This window comes from Trichomonas vaginalis, chromosome I, assembly GCF_026262505.1.
Source record: "Trichomonas vaginalis G3 chromosome I, whole genome shotgun sequence".
In the NCBI taxonomy this organism is placed as follows: domain Eukaryota; phylum Parabasalia; order Trichomonadida; family Trichomonadidae; genus Trichomonas; species Trichomonas vaginalis.
The window spans coordinates 19,342,320-19,357,692 of NC_067203.1; the positions used below are offsets into that span (position 1 = coordinate 19,342,320).

At 35.3% G+C, this 15,373-nt stretch overlaps 8 protein-coding genes and 2 pseudogenes across 10 annotated transcripts, besides 1 other annotated feature; 8 read left to right on the plus strand and 2 right to left on the minus strand.

The window, feature by feature from the left end:
* Positions 1-200: 200 nt before the first annotated feature.
* On the minus strand, positions 201-1,941 carry TVAGG3_1013240 (foie gras family; the record flags this gene model as incomplete). The annotated part of the gene is made up of 1 exon (XM_001579547.1): positions 201-1,934. The coding sequence occupies one exon, from the start codon at positions 1,932-1,934 to the stop codon at positions 201-203; it is 1,734 nt and encodes a 577-aa protein (XP_001579597.1).
* An 82-nt stretch (positions 1,942-2,023) lies between these two features.
* TVAGG3_1013250 (IQ domain-containing protein H family) lies at positions 2,024-4,708 on the plus strand (the record flags this gene model as incomplete). Its single annotated transcript, XM_001579548.1, has 1 exon — positions 2,031-4,652. One exon carries the CDS (start codon positions 2,031-2,033, stop codon positions 4,650-4,652), a length of 2,622 nt encoding a protein of 873 aa, XP_001579598.1.
* A 1,298-nt stretch (positions 4,709-6,006) lies between these two features.
* On the plus strand, positions 6,007-6,186 carry TVAGG3_1013260 (cellular macromolecule catabolic process; the record flags this gene model as incomplete). The annotated part of the gene is made up of 1 exon (XM_001579549.1): positions 6,007-6,186. One exon carries the CDS (start codon positions 6,007-6,009, stop codon positions 6,184-6,186), a length of 180 nt encoding a protein of 59 aa, XP_001579599.1.
* A 1,623-nt stretch (positions 6,187-7,809) lies between these two features.
* TVAGG3_1013270 (uncharacterized protein) lies at positions 7,810-8,172 on the plus strand (the record flags this gene model as incomplete). Its single annotated transcript, XM_001579550.1, has 1 exon — positions 7,810-8,172. The coding sequence occupies one exon, from the start codon at positions 7,810-7,812 to the stop codon at positions 8,170-8,172; it is 363 nt and encodes a 120-aa protein (XP_001579600.1).
* Positions 8,173-8,190: 18 nt separating this feature from the next.
* Positions 8,191-8,433, plus strand: TVAGG3_1013280 (serine threonine-protein phosphatase family; the record flags this gene model as incomplete). The annotated part of the gene is made up of 1 exon (XM_001579551.1): positions 8,191-8,433. The coding sequence occupies one exon, from the start codon at positions 8,191-8,193 to the stop codon at positions 8,431-8,433; it is 243 nt and encodes an 80-aa protein (XP_001579601.1).
* A 2-nt stretch (positions 8,434-8,435) lies between these two features.
* TVAGG3_1013290 (uncharacterized protein) lies at positions 8,436-9,284 on the minus strand (the record flags this gene model as incomplete). The annotated part of the gene is made up of 1 exon (XM_001579552.1): positions 8,436-9,284. One exon carries the CDS (start codon positions 9,282-9,284, stop codon positions 8,436-8,438), a length of 849 nt encoding a protein of 282 aa, XP_001579602.1.
* Positions 9,285-9,422: 138 nt separating this feature from the next.
* Positions 9,423-15,373: part of a mobile genetic element that runs on past the window's edge.
* TVAGG3_1013310 (uncharacterized protein) lies at positions 11,971-12,126 on the plus strand (the record flags this gene model as incomplete). Its single annotated transcript, XM_051254591.1, has 1 exon — positions 11,971-12,126. The coding sequence occupies one exon, from the start codon at positions 11,971-11,973 to the stop codon at positions 12,124-12,126; it is 156 nt and encodes a 51-aa protein (XP_051080165.1).
* Positions 12,146-12,719, plus strand: TVAGG3_1013320 (annotated as a pseudogene). The gene has a single exon. A coding segment is annotated over exon 1 (574 nt).
* TVAGG3_1013330 lies at positions 12,765-14,892 on the plus strand (annotated as a pseudogene). Its single transcript has one exon. A coding segment is annotated over exon 1 (2,128 nt).
* TVAGG3_1013340 (uncharacterized protein) lies at positions 15,082-15,345 on the plus strand (the record flags this gene model as incomplete). The annotated part of the gene is made up of 1 exon (XM_051254592.1): positions 15,082-15,345. The coding sequence occupies one exon, from the start codon at positions 15,082-15,084 to the stop codon at positions 15,343-15,345; it is 264 nt and encodes an 87-aa protein (XP_051080166.1).

Below are 15,373 nucleotides of genomic sequence, written 5' to 3' on the forward strand. Positions count from 1 at the left end.
AATATGCTGCCAAATAGGAAATTAAAATAAAAAAATTTAAAACGATAACTGATTTTTTTTACAAGAGAACATCTTTTGGCTTTAAGAAGGTCAACTATAAATTAGTAAATTCATCCAATCAGATTTCAAATACAATATTTTTCAAAAAAAAAGGATAATTTAAGAATAAATCAACATTTTATATCTAAATACAAATATTATCAATCGTGTTGATATCTAACAAACAAAGATGGAGTACATTCCCAAATAATTGCTGTTGAGCGATCATTAATGAGCTGTAACGAAACAGTTGGGAAATTTATTGTTCCTGTTTTAATAGCCATGAATTTCAAAGTTAGCAAAGTTTCCATTTGATCTGTAAGTCGGATTTTCTTTGAAGTTTCGCCATCAAATAGGATTGATTCGGAACTAGAAAGAATAAAATCAACTGGAAGAGGACCTCTCATTGATCTTCCAATTAAATTAACTGTGTATATCTTCTTTTCTTCAATTTCTGTAGGTAAATCAAGTCTAACATCAACAACTTTTTCAAGTATATTGATTTCTGGCAATATTGTAATATATTTCATCTCATTGTAGTCTTTATCATGGAAATAAATTTCAATTTGCCCCAAAGGACCGGAAATTGAGCCAGGATGAGGTGTAAAGAACGAAGAATATGATAAAACTTCTGAGGAACTTACACGAACAGGGAAAATCGATGGATTATCTATTACACTAATATTATTTGTTGCTTTTGTAACAATATTAGTGATTGTAACTGCATTCGGACAGTTACATGCAAAGGTTGATATCAATATCGCTTGCTGCTCAAGTTGGACGATTTCTCGTGGCAATCTTGCGGAAAATTTAAATTCAGGATTGACAATTGTGAATTCTGAGTTGAAAGCGTTATAGAATTCAATGGAATATGTCTTATGCCACTTTGATGTAACAATTCCGAAACAAACTGATGCAGTAATCGAAATTTCAAGTGTACATGGCTGTTTTACAAGGATTTCAGCAGTTGTTTCAGTAGACTTATCAGGAGTTTGGATTGATGATTCAAATATTTGAGGATTTTGCGAATTCAAGAAGTTAAATGAATCTTTTTCATTTAATATCTCAATTTTTGTATGTTGAGCGATTGCACCGAACGGAATGTCTTTGCAAAGTAGTTTAATAGGGAATGGTGAGTTAACAACTCCAAATTCTGGTATATTTGAGCTGAATTCGCATTCATGGTCAAACGGGAAAATTACGGCTTCATCACATCCGATCGTAGCAAATTTATCAAATATAAGGGTTGCTCCTCCCAAATTCATTGAGATTGAAGCGATATTTAACGAACCGGAAGCAAATTTACCAATTTCCAAGGATGCCTTCTTAATTGAGCCACCGTTAAGGTCAAATTCATCAATTAGTACATGAGACGTCACTCCACTTATTGAATGTTTTACATTGACGATAATATTTTTTGCTTTTAAGGGAGATTTTAAGGCAGACTTCATTAAAAGAAGAACGGTTGGCTTTTGGTTTGGCATTATAGAATGCGTAGAGAAGCCAGAGCTGAATTCGAAAGGTGTTGGAACATTTTTAACTTCGATTGTAATATTTTCGCAGCTTGAGATATGTTTTTCGAATGTATTTTGTACAAGATCATTTAAATAGCGTCTGTAAGTCGGATGCAAGCATCTTAAGATGTATTGAAGCCAAGTTTTCAAATCTCCTTCAATACGATATGCCAAAGCAAGTAAAATAGTTATCTGGGCTGCAATTGGGTGGAAATTCCTTGTAGAATATCTCTCCTTTTCGTTTTCTAATATTTTTATTGCTTCATCAAGCGTTTGAACATTAAGTTGTTCAAGAATTGGTTCTGCTGATGCATAATTTGTTTCTTCAAGTTTCTTACCAATTGTTAATAGCTTGTTAATTAGTTCAGAAGAAGAATTCATTTTTAATTTACAATGTCAAAAATAATTATCGGAAAATTGATTTGTAAATTGTAAATTGATAAAAAAGACGATAAAAATTAACTTCGTTATTTCAAGATGTCTGAAGCCGTTGATTCTCTGAACGAAGCAATTCTAGAATCAAGGCGTCAGCTTCATGATCTCCAGGAAGCTCTACAGAAACCAGATATTGATTATTCTCAAGTTTTAGAACAGATTACAACCACTGGAGAGAAAATTAAGTCAGAAGCAGATAGAATTTCCGATTTTAAATACAATGAGTCAACAGTGCTTCCAATTGCACATCAAAAAAAGCCACCAACAATGATAGAACAAATTCGAGCTGTTTCTCCAAAAGAATTTACACCTTCACACTCAACAAAAGCATATGAACTTAAAAAGAAATACATCAAACCGGGCGTTCCTCAAAATAAACCACTCCCTCGCTTGTCAGCAGCTCAAAAACAACTTCCTGCAGTCGAATTACTCAAAAGAGGTTTAGTTTCAGAAACAGATGACTTATCAGAAATCATGCCTCAAGTTGCAGGCAACCAGCCAATACAAAAATCAACACTTTTCAACGGAATCGCGTATGATTTCAGAGGAGCAGCAGAAGCCAGCAAAAGAAGGAGGGAAGAAAAGAAACAACAAGAGGAAATCTTTACTCGACAAATGGAGAAAGTCTCTGAAAAGCCTCCAGAAGAAAAACCAGAACCTCCTCTTACTCCTACAGAGCCAGCTGTTAAAAAAGAGACACAGAATCCACGTATTTACGAACAATTGCAGGATGAATATGCTTACCAAACACTTCTTGTCGTTCGAGGAAAAGTTGCTCGTGAAACTCCTGATTTTGAATCATTCCAACGTACAAATGCAAGCAGATTCAAATCAATTGATAATGTTCTTAATGCAATTGAAGGCTATTGCGCTGTTTTTGGCATTTCTTATGCTGAAATTGACGGTAGAAAATTATCTGAAGCTGCAAACCTTACAACACTTACATACGATCAGGTAGGACGTTGTCTTATCGGAACAAAAGAGCAAGTTGAAAAAGCCAGGCTCAAAGCTGCAAATCTCATAAAATTTAATTGGAAAGTTTGGAAATGGCGTCGTGACACAGAGCGAAATAAGAAGCTCTTCAGGGCTGCTTATACAATACAGATGGCTTGGCGAATGAATCAAGTTAGACGTGCAATAATGATCGAATGTCGCAAAAGAATCGAAAGCATCGATAATAAAGCTGACGAACTATCACAATCCATCGTAAACAAATACAGCCAGATCGAATCCGATCCATACGTCGTTATCCACGTAATGACAAATTTCCAAGATCTGACACGCGTTCTAGATCTCATGTATAGCAACGTGTCCATCATCCTTCTTCTCTCAGAGCTCCCTCCCGGCCACATTTGGGAAGATTTCATAGAGTTTATGGGATGTTGTGGAATTCCTAACGTAAATCAACGCGTAAACTACGTAATAATACGTGATTTGAGGTCAGGAAACAACACCTCCAACAAACTCCTTTGCGATATGCGTTCAATCAACCAAGTCCGGAGATTAATTGCAAGTCGCAACTGTTTCATCATTCCACACTCAGACTGGCATGCAGAAAGGCGTCTTTCTGTTGATATCAGTTGTCCAATATTCGGCTGTGTCAATACAAACATGTTACAAGGTCGAAACAGTATGAGAGACATTTTCAGAGATGCAGAAGTTGTTTCATCAATTTCTACACGAGAGATGCGAGATTTCGGACAATTGTGTGACTCATTGCGAGATCTTCTTATAGATAACAAAGACATCACACGCTGGATCATCCATTTAGGCTTCATCCAGAGCGAAGATGCCATTGCATGGTTCGACACAAACCAAGATTTTTACGATGAATCGAAAGATCTTTCTGAGTTAATTAAGAAGAATTTGCATGCGAAACAAGGTGCGTCAAAGTTCATCCAGATGATACCAAGACTCGGCGCGACATGTGAAGCAGTTCCTTCTGTTGTAAGATCATTCCCTTCTGTCTGTGTTTTGATCACAGGAAATGAAATAAGAGTTATCGGAACATATGACAGAATTCATTACCAACCATTTAGATTTTGCTCTTCATTTGTTCCAGCGATATCTTGCAACACGGTTGATTTGATAACGAAAGCAAGACAAGTTGCAACAATACTATTGAAGAGAGGAGCAATTGGTTATTCAACAATTGATTTCCTTGTTTACAGCGAGAAAGATAATCCACAAAGTATTATTGGTTTTGATGTAAGAGTTAATACTTATCCTTCTTCTTTGAATATGTGTTTTGTGTCTTTATGTTGCGGATTCGAACAATCTTCAGGAAAAATGAAATTATTAAAAGGTGTCGGAGATGTTTACGGAAAGAAATCAAGATTTGCAATTGTACACAGCGGATTGACACATCCTGGATTATCAATGATAGGAACAAAGGATTTAAAGTCTCAATTGTTTTCTGAAGGTTTGTTGTTCGATTTGTTACAAAGAGTTGGCTTCAAATTGCTTTTCTTGGCAAATCCAAGTGAGGGAAAAAATATCGCAATTGCTGGCGCAAAAACACCTGAAAACGCATTGGCATTAATGGAAAAGGCTTACACATATATGCTGAAACTTCTTTCGCCTAAATCTGGTGGTGATTTGGAAAGCTCTATTTCATCTGCTTTAATAGGAATGAGGCACTTCAAAACAAGAATCTTTCCATGATTTTGTATTACTTATTTTATTATTATTTTGTTTGTTTTGTTTATATTAATAAAAAGAATTATTTCTATCATATCTTTTGACATTTGAAATATATATTACTCAGATATTCAAATTCTCTAAATTTTCGAATTTAGTCAACTGATAATACTCATTTATTCTAAATCTCTATATTCTCTAAAATCTCAAAAAACTTCGATCATTATAAAATCATGTCTTATTTTTTCTCTATTAATCGTTAAAATATAATATTAATAAATCAAATTCAAATTATCTATACTAGAAAATAACACTTTTCCGACATTCTTAGATCGCTTCACGCCCCTGACAAAACGTCGGAAAAGTGTTAATTTAGTTGTATAAGCTCATTTCTTAAAAGTGATTTATATATCCTTGTTTTCGCAATCGTTCATTACTTGAGTTATGTTGTTATCACGGAACAGTCGATTCTTTCAAGTTATTAAGAGCGAAATTTCTCTCAGAGATTACTAAAGCATTTCTAGAATTATCATTGTTAAGTGGGAAGCCAGAGATCATCAGTTAATGCTTGAATATGCAAATTTTTCACGCAACATTGATTTCATTTCATTCTTGACGAATGAATACAAAATAGAGAACAGTTTTAACTCTCTAGAGCACAGCGTCATATAATAGTTTAGAAGTTGCTAAATTTCTACTTATTTCACATGATACAAATATAAATGAAAAAGATGAAGAAGGTGACACGGCTCTTCATTATGCAGTTATTAATAATCATAAAGAATTAGTCGAACTTCTTATTTCACATGGCACAAGTATAAATGAAAAAGATAAATATGAAAACATACTCAAAATTAGGGTTATTTTAGAGTGGAAAAAAAGTAAAAAGACGATCAAAATTCTCTCAATTTTCCACCTTTTTTCCAAAATAATTTTTTTAATATTAAAAATTATATCAACAAATATCAATATAAAAGTGCTTTAATATTACAACCTTTAATGATAAAAGTTAGTTTATTGGCTTTAAAAAGGCAGGGTTTTCATTCTGGGGCTCCTGCACTTCGCTTGGAAAATTGAGAGAATTTTGATCGTCTTTTTTTACTTTTATTCCACTCTAGAATGATCCCAAAATTACGCAAAAGATAACAATTAAGAAGAATTAGCTAACATTTTTCTTTCCTATGGGCATATATTGATGAAAAAGGTAAAGATCAAGAATCACCTCCTAATGAAGAGAAAAATGAACATTTTTCATGTGGTGCAAAATGCTTAATATAACATTGTGTCGTTGACGCTATGCATTTTGGATCTTTATATCTATTTATAAATTTTTAAAGTCAAATTTTGGGATTAAAATCATTGCATTTCAATTAACTTAATGCAGATTTTAGTTAAGATACTCACAGGCAAGCATATCGCACTCAAAGTTGAACCAACTGACAGAATTGAAGGTGTAAAGGCCAAGATCAAAGACAAGGAAGGTATTCCACCAGATCAACAGCGTCTCATCTTTGCCCGCAAGCAACGCGAAGATGGTAACAAACTTCAAGACTTTTAATTCCTAATCGATGAGGAATTCGTTGAAGAGCTGCTATTGTCTTGAAGCTCCCGAAGTTACAGAAGAAAAACAATGAATAATTAAGAAGATCTGCAGCTGATTCTGATGAAATGAAGAGATCAGATCTCAACGCATCCGAAAATATTCCACATAAAAATGTGAAAGTAAACCACCTTAAGCTAAACTGGTTTTATTGGGAATCAATGAAATTGATTTTAGATTTATTTTATCGATGAATTAAGAAAGATCATTAATATATTAGATGAAAAGTATTGTAGTTTCATTTGTATTATCAAATAAAGGTTGCTTTAAATTGAAAATTCATATAAATTCTGAAATAGGATATTTTGTGGGAAGGACTAATATCTATTGATGAAATATAATATAAATTAAAAAAAAAAAAAAAAAAAAAAAAAAAAAAAAAAAAAAAAGGTAGTGGGGCTTCCAGGCACTTCGTGCCCTCTAGCCCCGAAGATGTTTAGAATATGAGAGAGGTCCTATAAACCGGAGAAAGTGTCATATAAACATCTGTCATTTTACTCAGAATTTTCATGAAATTTACACCAAAAATATATTTTAGGGTAGAAGGGTATATCTAACCTCTTTTCTAACCTCTTTTCTACCCTCTTGAATTTTCATGAAATTTACACCAAAAATATATTTTAGGGTAGAAGGGTATATCTAACCTCTTTTCTAACCTCTTTTCTACCCTCTTGAATTTTCATGAAATTTACACCAAAAATATATTTTAGGGTAGAAGGGTATATCTAACCTCTTTTCTAACCTCATTTCTAACCTCTTGAATTTTCATGAATTTTCATGAAATTTACACCAAAAATATACTACTAGGGTCATTTACGAAGAAATCTCAACAAAGTCTTTACGATGAAGTCTTGACAAAGTCTTTACGAAGAAGTCTTGACAAAGTCTTTACGAAGAAGTCTTAACAAAGTCTTTACGAAGAAGTCTTAACAAAGTCTTTACGAAGAAGTCTTAACAAAGTCTTTACGAAGAAGTCTCAACAAAGTCTTTACGAAGAAGTCTCAACAAAGTCTTTACGAAGAAGTCTTAACAAAGTCTTTACGAAGAAGTCTTAACAAAGTCTTTACGAAGAAATTCATGAAAATTCAAGAGGTTAGAAAAGAGGTTAGAAAAGAGGTTAGAAAAGAGGTTAGATATACCCTTCTACCCTAAAATATATTTTTGGGTCATTTACACTCATTTACGAAGAAGTCTCAACAAAGTCTTTACGAAGAAGTCTCAACAAAGTCTTTACGAAAAAGTCTTAACAAAGTCTTTACGAAGAAATTCATGAAAATTCAAGAGGGTAGAAAAGAGGTTAGAAAAGAGGTTAGATATACCCTTCTACCCTAAAATATATTTTGGGTCATTTACACTCATTTACGAAGAAGTCTTAACAAAGTCTTTACGAAGAAGTCATAACAAAGAAATTTTACTAGTAAGTAAATGTGGTTTGAAATAGGACTACTTGTTTTAGGTTTTTTCCATTGTGTCATTTACTTATTTGACGTGGCAGAAAGATATAGAGAATATGAAGATGAACCAATGCCTGCAAATGTTCAGCATATGTACTCGTAAGAGATATTTTTATCTAATATTAAAATGGACGCACAGAACTTAGCGAATGCACAGCAACCTGGACAACCAAACCCAGAGAATATTCCAAATGAAGTTAGAATACAAACTGCAATGGCAAACTATGGTCAAGTGCCAACAGATGTACAAATGCAAACTGCCATGTCAAATGACGCTGCGTTAGGTTTGCCACCATGGTATGCAAATATGAGATGGAAAGAGTTTTATACAAACCCTGAAGTGGGATATAAACAACTCTATGCAGATGACGCGAACACAGGAGTTGACCCAGAGTATGTTTTCTACCAGAGGAGAAATAGAATGTATGAGCTCCAGTTAAAGAATGCTATGGAACTCAGAAGGAAACGTAAGAGACTAGGCGGACATTAGATTTTTACATATAGTAAAATGGGTTTCTTCAGTAGTATTGGAAACTTCTTTCGAAATGTTGGAAGAGGTATATGGAATGGAATAAAAACCGTAGGAAGAGGAATTTGGAACGGAGTCAAAAATATTGGTAAAAGAGTAGGTCAGTTCGTTGGTATTATACCTAAAGACCCTGAACCAGAAGAACAAGCTCCTGTTATACAACAGCCTGAACCTGCACCACAGTCTAGTTGGCAACCAAATCCAACACCTCAACCGTATTAAAATTATATTTTTACCGTTCGATAGTAGTTGTATATGAAACTAAGTTCTAAGTAAAACGCGTGGTATAATGGAATTATTCTCTTTCTTCCATCTGTTGTAAACCATACTTGAAAGTCTGAAATACTTCCACTCGGTGGTTCGTATAACTTTGTAGGTTTTTCGTAAAAGTCATTTGCCAAGCATAAGAAAGAGTTTTGGGCGCCAGAAAATGAAGCATGAACAATAATAGCATCTGAGTCGAAAACATTTTCATATGTTCCATTAGGGTTTTCGACTTCATAAAAGTTCGGGTGTACTGGATATTCTGCAGGCTGATTTAACATCCTCAAAAATCTATACCATGCCAAGTTGTTATATTTTGTAGAAATATAAACGTCTTCTCCAAGGTCTTCTATTCTATTGATTTTAACAGTTGCATTTTTCCTGTCATAAACAATATCGAGATGGTACTCTCCTTCGTCAATGTTAAACTGGTTTGCATATTCGAGATAGATATCGTTTATTTTTTCTTGAAAAGCTTGAAGAGTTGTTTCTAAGTTTACAAGCAAATTCACTTGTAAAAGTTTTCCCTGTTCAAATTTCTCATACGTATGTTTTTCTTTGTTATAGTATCGAATTTCAAAAGCGACCGTAAATGGGAAACCATGTATGGCTTCTGAAATGAACTTCATTCTACGAAAGCCAACAGCTTTTGTGACGGATGGGTCTCTTAACCATCTTAACGGGTAGTCAAAACGATAGCCTTCATGCTTTACGGTCTCTGTCTCAAACTTTTGACCGACATTCGTAAAAAGTTCATCTAATGGTTTAGTTGTAGCAACTCTTGAATTTTCTTTTTCTATTGAAAGCATATTTTATCTAGAATAAAAATGTCGAAAGAAACAGCGTCTATGAGAGAAATACAACACAACCGACAACTCATTTTGCAAGCTCTAAATAAGAACACAACAAACTTTTCAAACTATTCTAAGATATCTGAGTCATTGAAAGAAGGAAACTTAAAACTGACATTAAACCCTTTAACAGACGAGTTTCTGTTTCAAGACAGTAAGAACCATACTGTTTGTATAAATCCAACAAAAGGAACTTTAAACGAGAAACCTATAAAAGAACTTCTTTTGAAAGCAGATGTTGACAACAAAGCTGACAAAGAGTATGTCATTGAAAAAGTTCAAGAAGAACATGACAGAGCAGATGCAACATATGCAACGAAAGAACATACTCATCCTGAACTAGCAGACAAAACATATGTTGACAATAAAATGTCAAGTGAAGTGACAAGAGCTGAAAACGAATATTCTAAAAAGACTCATACACATACCATTGCAAATATTACAAACTTACAAGAAACCTTAAACAAGAAAAGTGACGTTGGACATACACACGATTTCTTCGCAACTGTTGGTATAGAAAATATTGCAGGAACGGTTGAAGAACCTGATGGAACTGGTGGGGATGTATTAAATTGGAAACCTCCTAACTTTCCACAAGGTTTAACATCGGATGAAGACACGACGATGAAATACACTAGATGTAGAAATGTCTATGTCATGGAGGATGAAAACAATGTTAAATTCACTGCTCAAGATTTATATGATAAGAAAGCTGACAAAACATATGTTAACGATGAGTTAGATAAAAAAGCTGACAAAACATATGTTAACGATGAGTTAGATAAAAAAGCTGACAAAACAGAGCTTCAAACGTTAAAGACAGAAATACTTCAAACACTATATCCTATAGGTTCTATTTACACGTCAATGAACTCTACCAGACCAGAAGTAGTACTTGGTTCGAACTTGGACTCAAATAGTCGACAGGTTTTTGTATTGTGCAAACTCTTCAAAGGAAACAGGTGGAAGTAAAACGATTTCAGGTGAAAACTTACTGCGCACAGTCACTACATAGATTTAAGTACATCTCAAGCAGGTTGGCATAAGCATAGATTTTGGGATTGGTCAGCAATGAAAAAAGGTAAAGGATATGATGTTAAAGACAACGTTCAGTTTGCTATAAATTGTTTCTGGGTGACACAGGGAGAAGGAAACCATACACATCGCGTTTCAGGGTATACGCAAACAACGGGACAAAGTAAAGACTACATGCCACCTTACATGACAGTTTACGCATGGTATAGAATTGCTTAGTCGTCATTTTCAACTTCTTTAGCATATTCGTCAGGAGTTGTCTTATATTTGTTAGGAACTGTCTTTGAAAGTATACCACCTTGAACTTTGACAAGTTTGAAACGAGGTCTGACAATAGTAGTTTTATCTTCTGCTTGCAGTCTGTACATTTTGCCATGTTTGCCTAAAACTTCATAATATTCTCTTGTATACTTTCTTCTATTTTTACGAACACGAATGTGAGTACCTGTCGGGTTCCCATTGTTGTCATAGTCAATAGTATTTTCATATGGGTCGCGTTTAGGTATTTCTATTTTTACTTTGTCACCTTTCTTAAGTTTGAAGCCTGGCATTCTTTCTTGTTTGTCTCTTTTGACTAAACTATTAAATATATAGTCTTTCTCTAAGTCAGGGTTGTTTTTCATTTCTTCGGGGGAATGGTTTCCCAAACCTTTTTGTTTACGGCTATTGTAAATATTTAAAACTTGTCTCATCTTTGCCATGGAGAAGTGTCTATATTTGTCGTCATATGACATTTCATTTGCTTCACCACCTTGTGGTTGGTTTAAGTCTCTTAACATTTTTATACAACCGTCAATGACACCAAGAGCAGAATGGTTTTGGTCGACAATGAAATATTGGTTTACATTTTTTGAACGCAGATAGTTTTTAATATCGTCTGATTTGAAAGAACTTTCACAGTCAGATGTCAGTTTTGTTGGATGGTATTTGTCAACGAATATTGTCAAAGCAGTTTTCACATCTAAAATATTTTTGGACCATAATGGTATGGCTTCACAGTATCTTGTGTTTTGACCAAAAAATATTAGCCAGTATGGTGGTCCATCTTCTCTATACCTCGGAATGTTTTCCAAGATATCCATAAACCAAGCATTTGGTGTTGAACTAAAGATTTTTATCATGAGTGCTTTCTTTGTCCTTAGAAACATAGGGGTCCTTGTTTGGATTCGTCATTTTTTAACCCATAAGAAATGGGTTTATTTGGCGCATTAGCAGGAGTTGCATCCAGATTTTTGCCCGCAGTGGGAACAATAGCCAGAGGTGCATTTGGAATTGGAAGGAAGATTTTGAGTACATTAGGTATACTTAAAGAGAAAGCACAACCTATTATACAAACTGTACAGAAAGGTTGGGAGTAGCACGAGATGCAGCAAATCTTATTCCAAATCCTGAAACAAGAGGAAAAGTTCAAGGATGGATGGACAATGTAGGAAGACAAGCAGGAAACTACTATAACAAAGCAAATGACTACTATAACCAAGCAGGGCACTATATGGACCAAGGTGAAAGATTCTTTAACAGAGGATATAACCATGCACAACAGTGGGTAAACAACAACCAACCGCAACCGCCTCAAACGTGGGGAATGTAAATTTTTTACTGAGATGAAATGAACAATACAGCATTGAGACAAATGGGTTCAAGATGGATTTGTCGGCTTCCAGCAGTTACACAACCACGTGTTTGTCAAGTTCTTCCTATACCTCAGGAAGTTTTAGACCGACTTAAAAAACCTAAACAACCAGTTGAAAACAAACCAAACTAAAATTTTTTACTGAGATGAAATGACCGAAGAAGTTGAAACGGTAGATTTGACACCACAAACAAAAAGTTCAGAACCATTGTCAAAACCTGTCAAAGAACTTACAGATGAAGAGAAAAATTCAATAATAGAAAGTGCCAGGTCTGGAAATACAAACCCTAACTACAAAGTCACTTTTCATAGAAATGGAACGGCTAGTATCTCAAAAAAGAAACAGACTCTCACAAATAAAATATTGAAGTCTGAAGGAGCTTTCGAGACAACAGATGGAAAAGTTTACTTCACTGACCAACAGTTCATTATAGAACATCTCATTGACTTAGAGTCGAAATATTCTAAACTTTACAACAAACACAAAAAGTTGAAAGGAAAACAAAAACAAATGGCATATGATATTTATGAAGATGTTGACGACACAACTACCTGCAAGTGAAGTAAAGTCAGAGGAACCGAAAAGTGACGAAAAACCGATAGAAGAAGAAAAACCAAAAACTGAAGATAAACCAAAACCAAAGTTTAGTTTCAAACTAAAACCTTCATTAGCTGGTATGGGTTGGCGTCAAAGACTTATGGCAGCAGGTGGTTATGTAAAGTAAAGAAAAAAATATTTTTTTATTTTTATAAAAATGCCCCCGTATAGAATGGATAGAAAATCTGCTAGAATAAAAGCAGAGTTAGCAAAGATATGGTTGGAGAGTTTCGAAGAATTTTAAATATAGGAAGGGAAGACCCATAAAAGTCTATGACAAACTGTCTGGTCTTCGCTACGAAATGGACTTAGAAACAGCACGCGCAAATTATCCAAACAGACTAGAGAGGTTAGAAGAAGAACGTCTTATGGACATGCCTTTCGATGTTAGTGAACCTCAAGTTGAAGGACACGACGGCTTTGCCAGATTCTACTGGAAACATGACGAACAATTGCATCCTTTGAGAAGGAAAAAAAGGTGTGAAGAACATGCTCCCATGGAAAGAACAAGATATGCATATGAAAAGTATCGTGAAGTTAGAAGTCAAATTACATCTGGTCGAACCTTTACAGTAAACTTTGACGAAGGAAAGAACAAAGAAGGCTTCATGGGTGTACTTGCTGCATACAAGACGGAAATAAGAAAGGATACAATCTCAGACTACCGTAACAGATTTGGATGGTCACATTTACTATGCACATGGCAATGTCACAACAGCTGCACAACTTCTTGACGCTTTCAAGACTACAAAGAGAGAACAAATGGTTGACTCCGACTCAGACATTTTGAATGCAATTGAAGGAATTGCAAGCGTGAAGTTCGAATGGTACAACCTAACCCTCAAGCAGTCAGACAACATGCTGGATACTTCCCGTTCATAAATAAGTCTGACATTGACTTGACAAGGTATGGAATTTACAATTCAATTGAAACAATTGTCAATGAACCTTGTATTCTTACATGTCTCAGGAACTCTGGTCTTGTTACAGATGAGAAGATGAAGTATCTTGAGTCATGTGTGAAGACAAGGTACATTCTCAGAGGTCAATTGGCAAAAATTGCACCGTTGGCAAATGTCAATATCCGAGTCAACATACCGATAGAAAGGTTCTTCACATGACGACTATGTTGTTGACAAAGACTTACCATGGTTGAAGATTGTAATTGTCCACAACCACTTCATGTTGAACGAAAGTCTTACAAACCCATTGTTCGGAAAAGGCAAGTGCAACATTGTCAGAGCTGTAAACATTCTTTTCGAGAAAGGTTTGTTGGAACCAATTCCAGATGACAAGCTGACAGAAACTTTTGTACCAAAAGACGAAACAAACTTTTCATTGTTAGCAAGACCAAAAGTTGTTCCAGACAAAGTTCTAGTACAAAAGAAGTACACAGTTCCAAAAGGAGTTGGATTGTTCGGATACCAACCTGAACCAGAAGAACTTCCAATGAGGTTGCAAGAACTTCAAGATGCTATAAACAAACTTCCATTGAGACATCCAATTGACGTCAAATTGTATTGGAGAGCATCTGAGTTAGGTCAGAAGGTTTTATATGAAACAGGTTGCTTCGACGATGTTTATGAGATAACAGGAGAAGTTTCTCAGAAGATAAGAGACTCACTTGAATTTCCACAAACTGGACCATTGGATGCGACAAGTTCGACTCAGATGAAAAAATATACTATGTCGACCTTAACGCCGCATACATGAGGTTCGTCCAATATATCCCGACTGGAATTCCAAACGAAGATGGTGAGTTCCCAGGAAGGAACTATACAGTTGGAAAAGTCATACAACAACTGTATGATATTAGGAAAGCTTCAAACCCCAAACTTGCAATGACACTCAAATTGCTTATGAATTCGACATGGGGATATTCCATTAAGAAACCTCAAGAGATGAAGAGTAAACATTATGAGAAGGTCGACAACTTTGTTGAAAGGTTTTCTCCTTTTGTTTTGAAGTACGAATTCACTCAAGGTCAAAGTGGCTTAGTAACCACATTAAAACCTATTGTCGAACATTGGTCTTACCCTCAGTTCGCAAAGGCAGTCCTTGACGAGTACAACAAATTCTTCTCCGAAGTCAAATCCAAAGTGAAGGTTTACTATGAGAACATTGACGCACTCATGACGAACGAAGAAGGATACAACAAACTCATTGAAATGGGAATGGTCGGTGAAAAGATGGGTCAATTCAAATTGGACAAAATTTTCACCGAAGTTCATGTCCTCTCCAAGCGTAAGTATTGGGGCATACTTGAAGACGGCACAGAAATAAAACATTGCATGAAATAAAAAATTTTTATATTCCTTCCTAGCTAATTTCCGTTTAATTTCATGGTCGCCCTCGGAGTCTTTGAATCGGACAGGTCGAGTTACACCATTCTTGGTCTCAAACTCATATATAACCTGTTTGTCTGTATTTTCGTCGACTATGGCACGAGACACGAACATTGACCAAACGGACAAAAAGTGTCATTTCGGATGGTCAAGCAGCCAATCGCATTCGAGCACTTCGAAGAAGCCTTACGTTCCAAGGGAGAGGGTGTCTGGTGCAAGGGAGAGGTCATGAGACTCTACGAGCAGTACATCCTCAATGCTTGGGAGGACAAATCGTCCTTGGATTGGCAATTCTTCCAACTCCTCTGGGACGACCTCCTATGCAACTGGGATGACGAAAGAGTCCAATTCAAAGGTCGGGAACTAATTTTGCAAATTGCCCTTAATTTAACCCACTTAATGAACTAAACACCTAAATTTACTCGGGGTTTCCCCC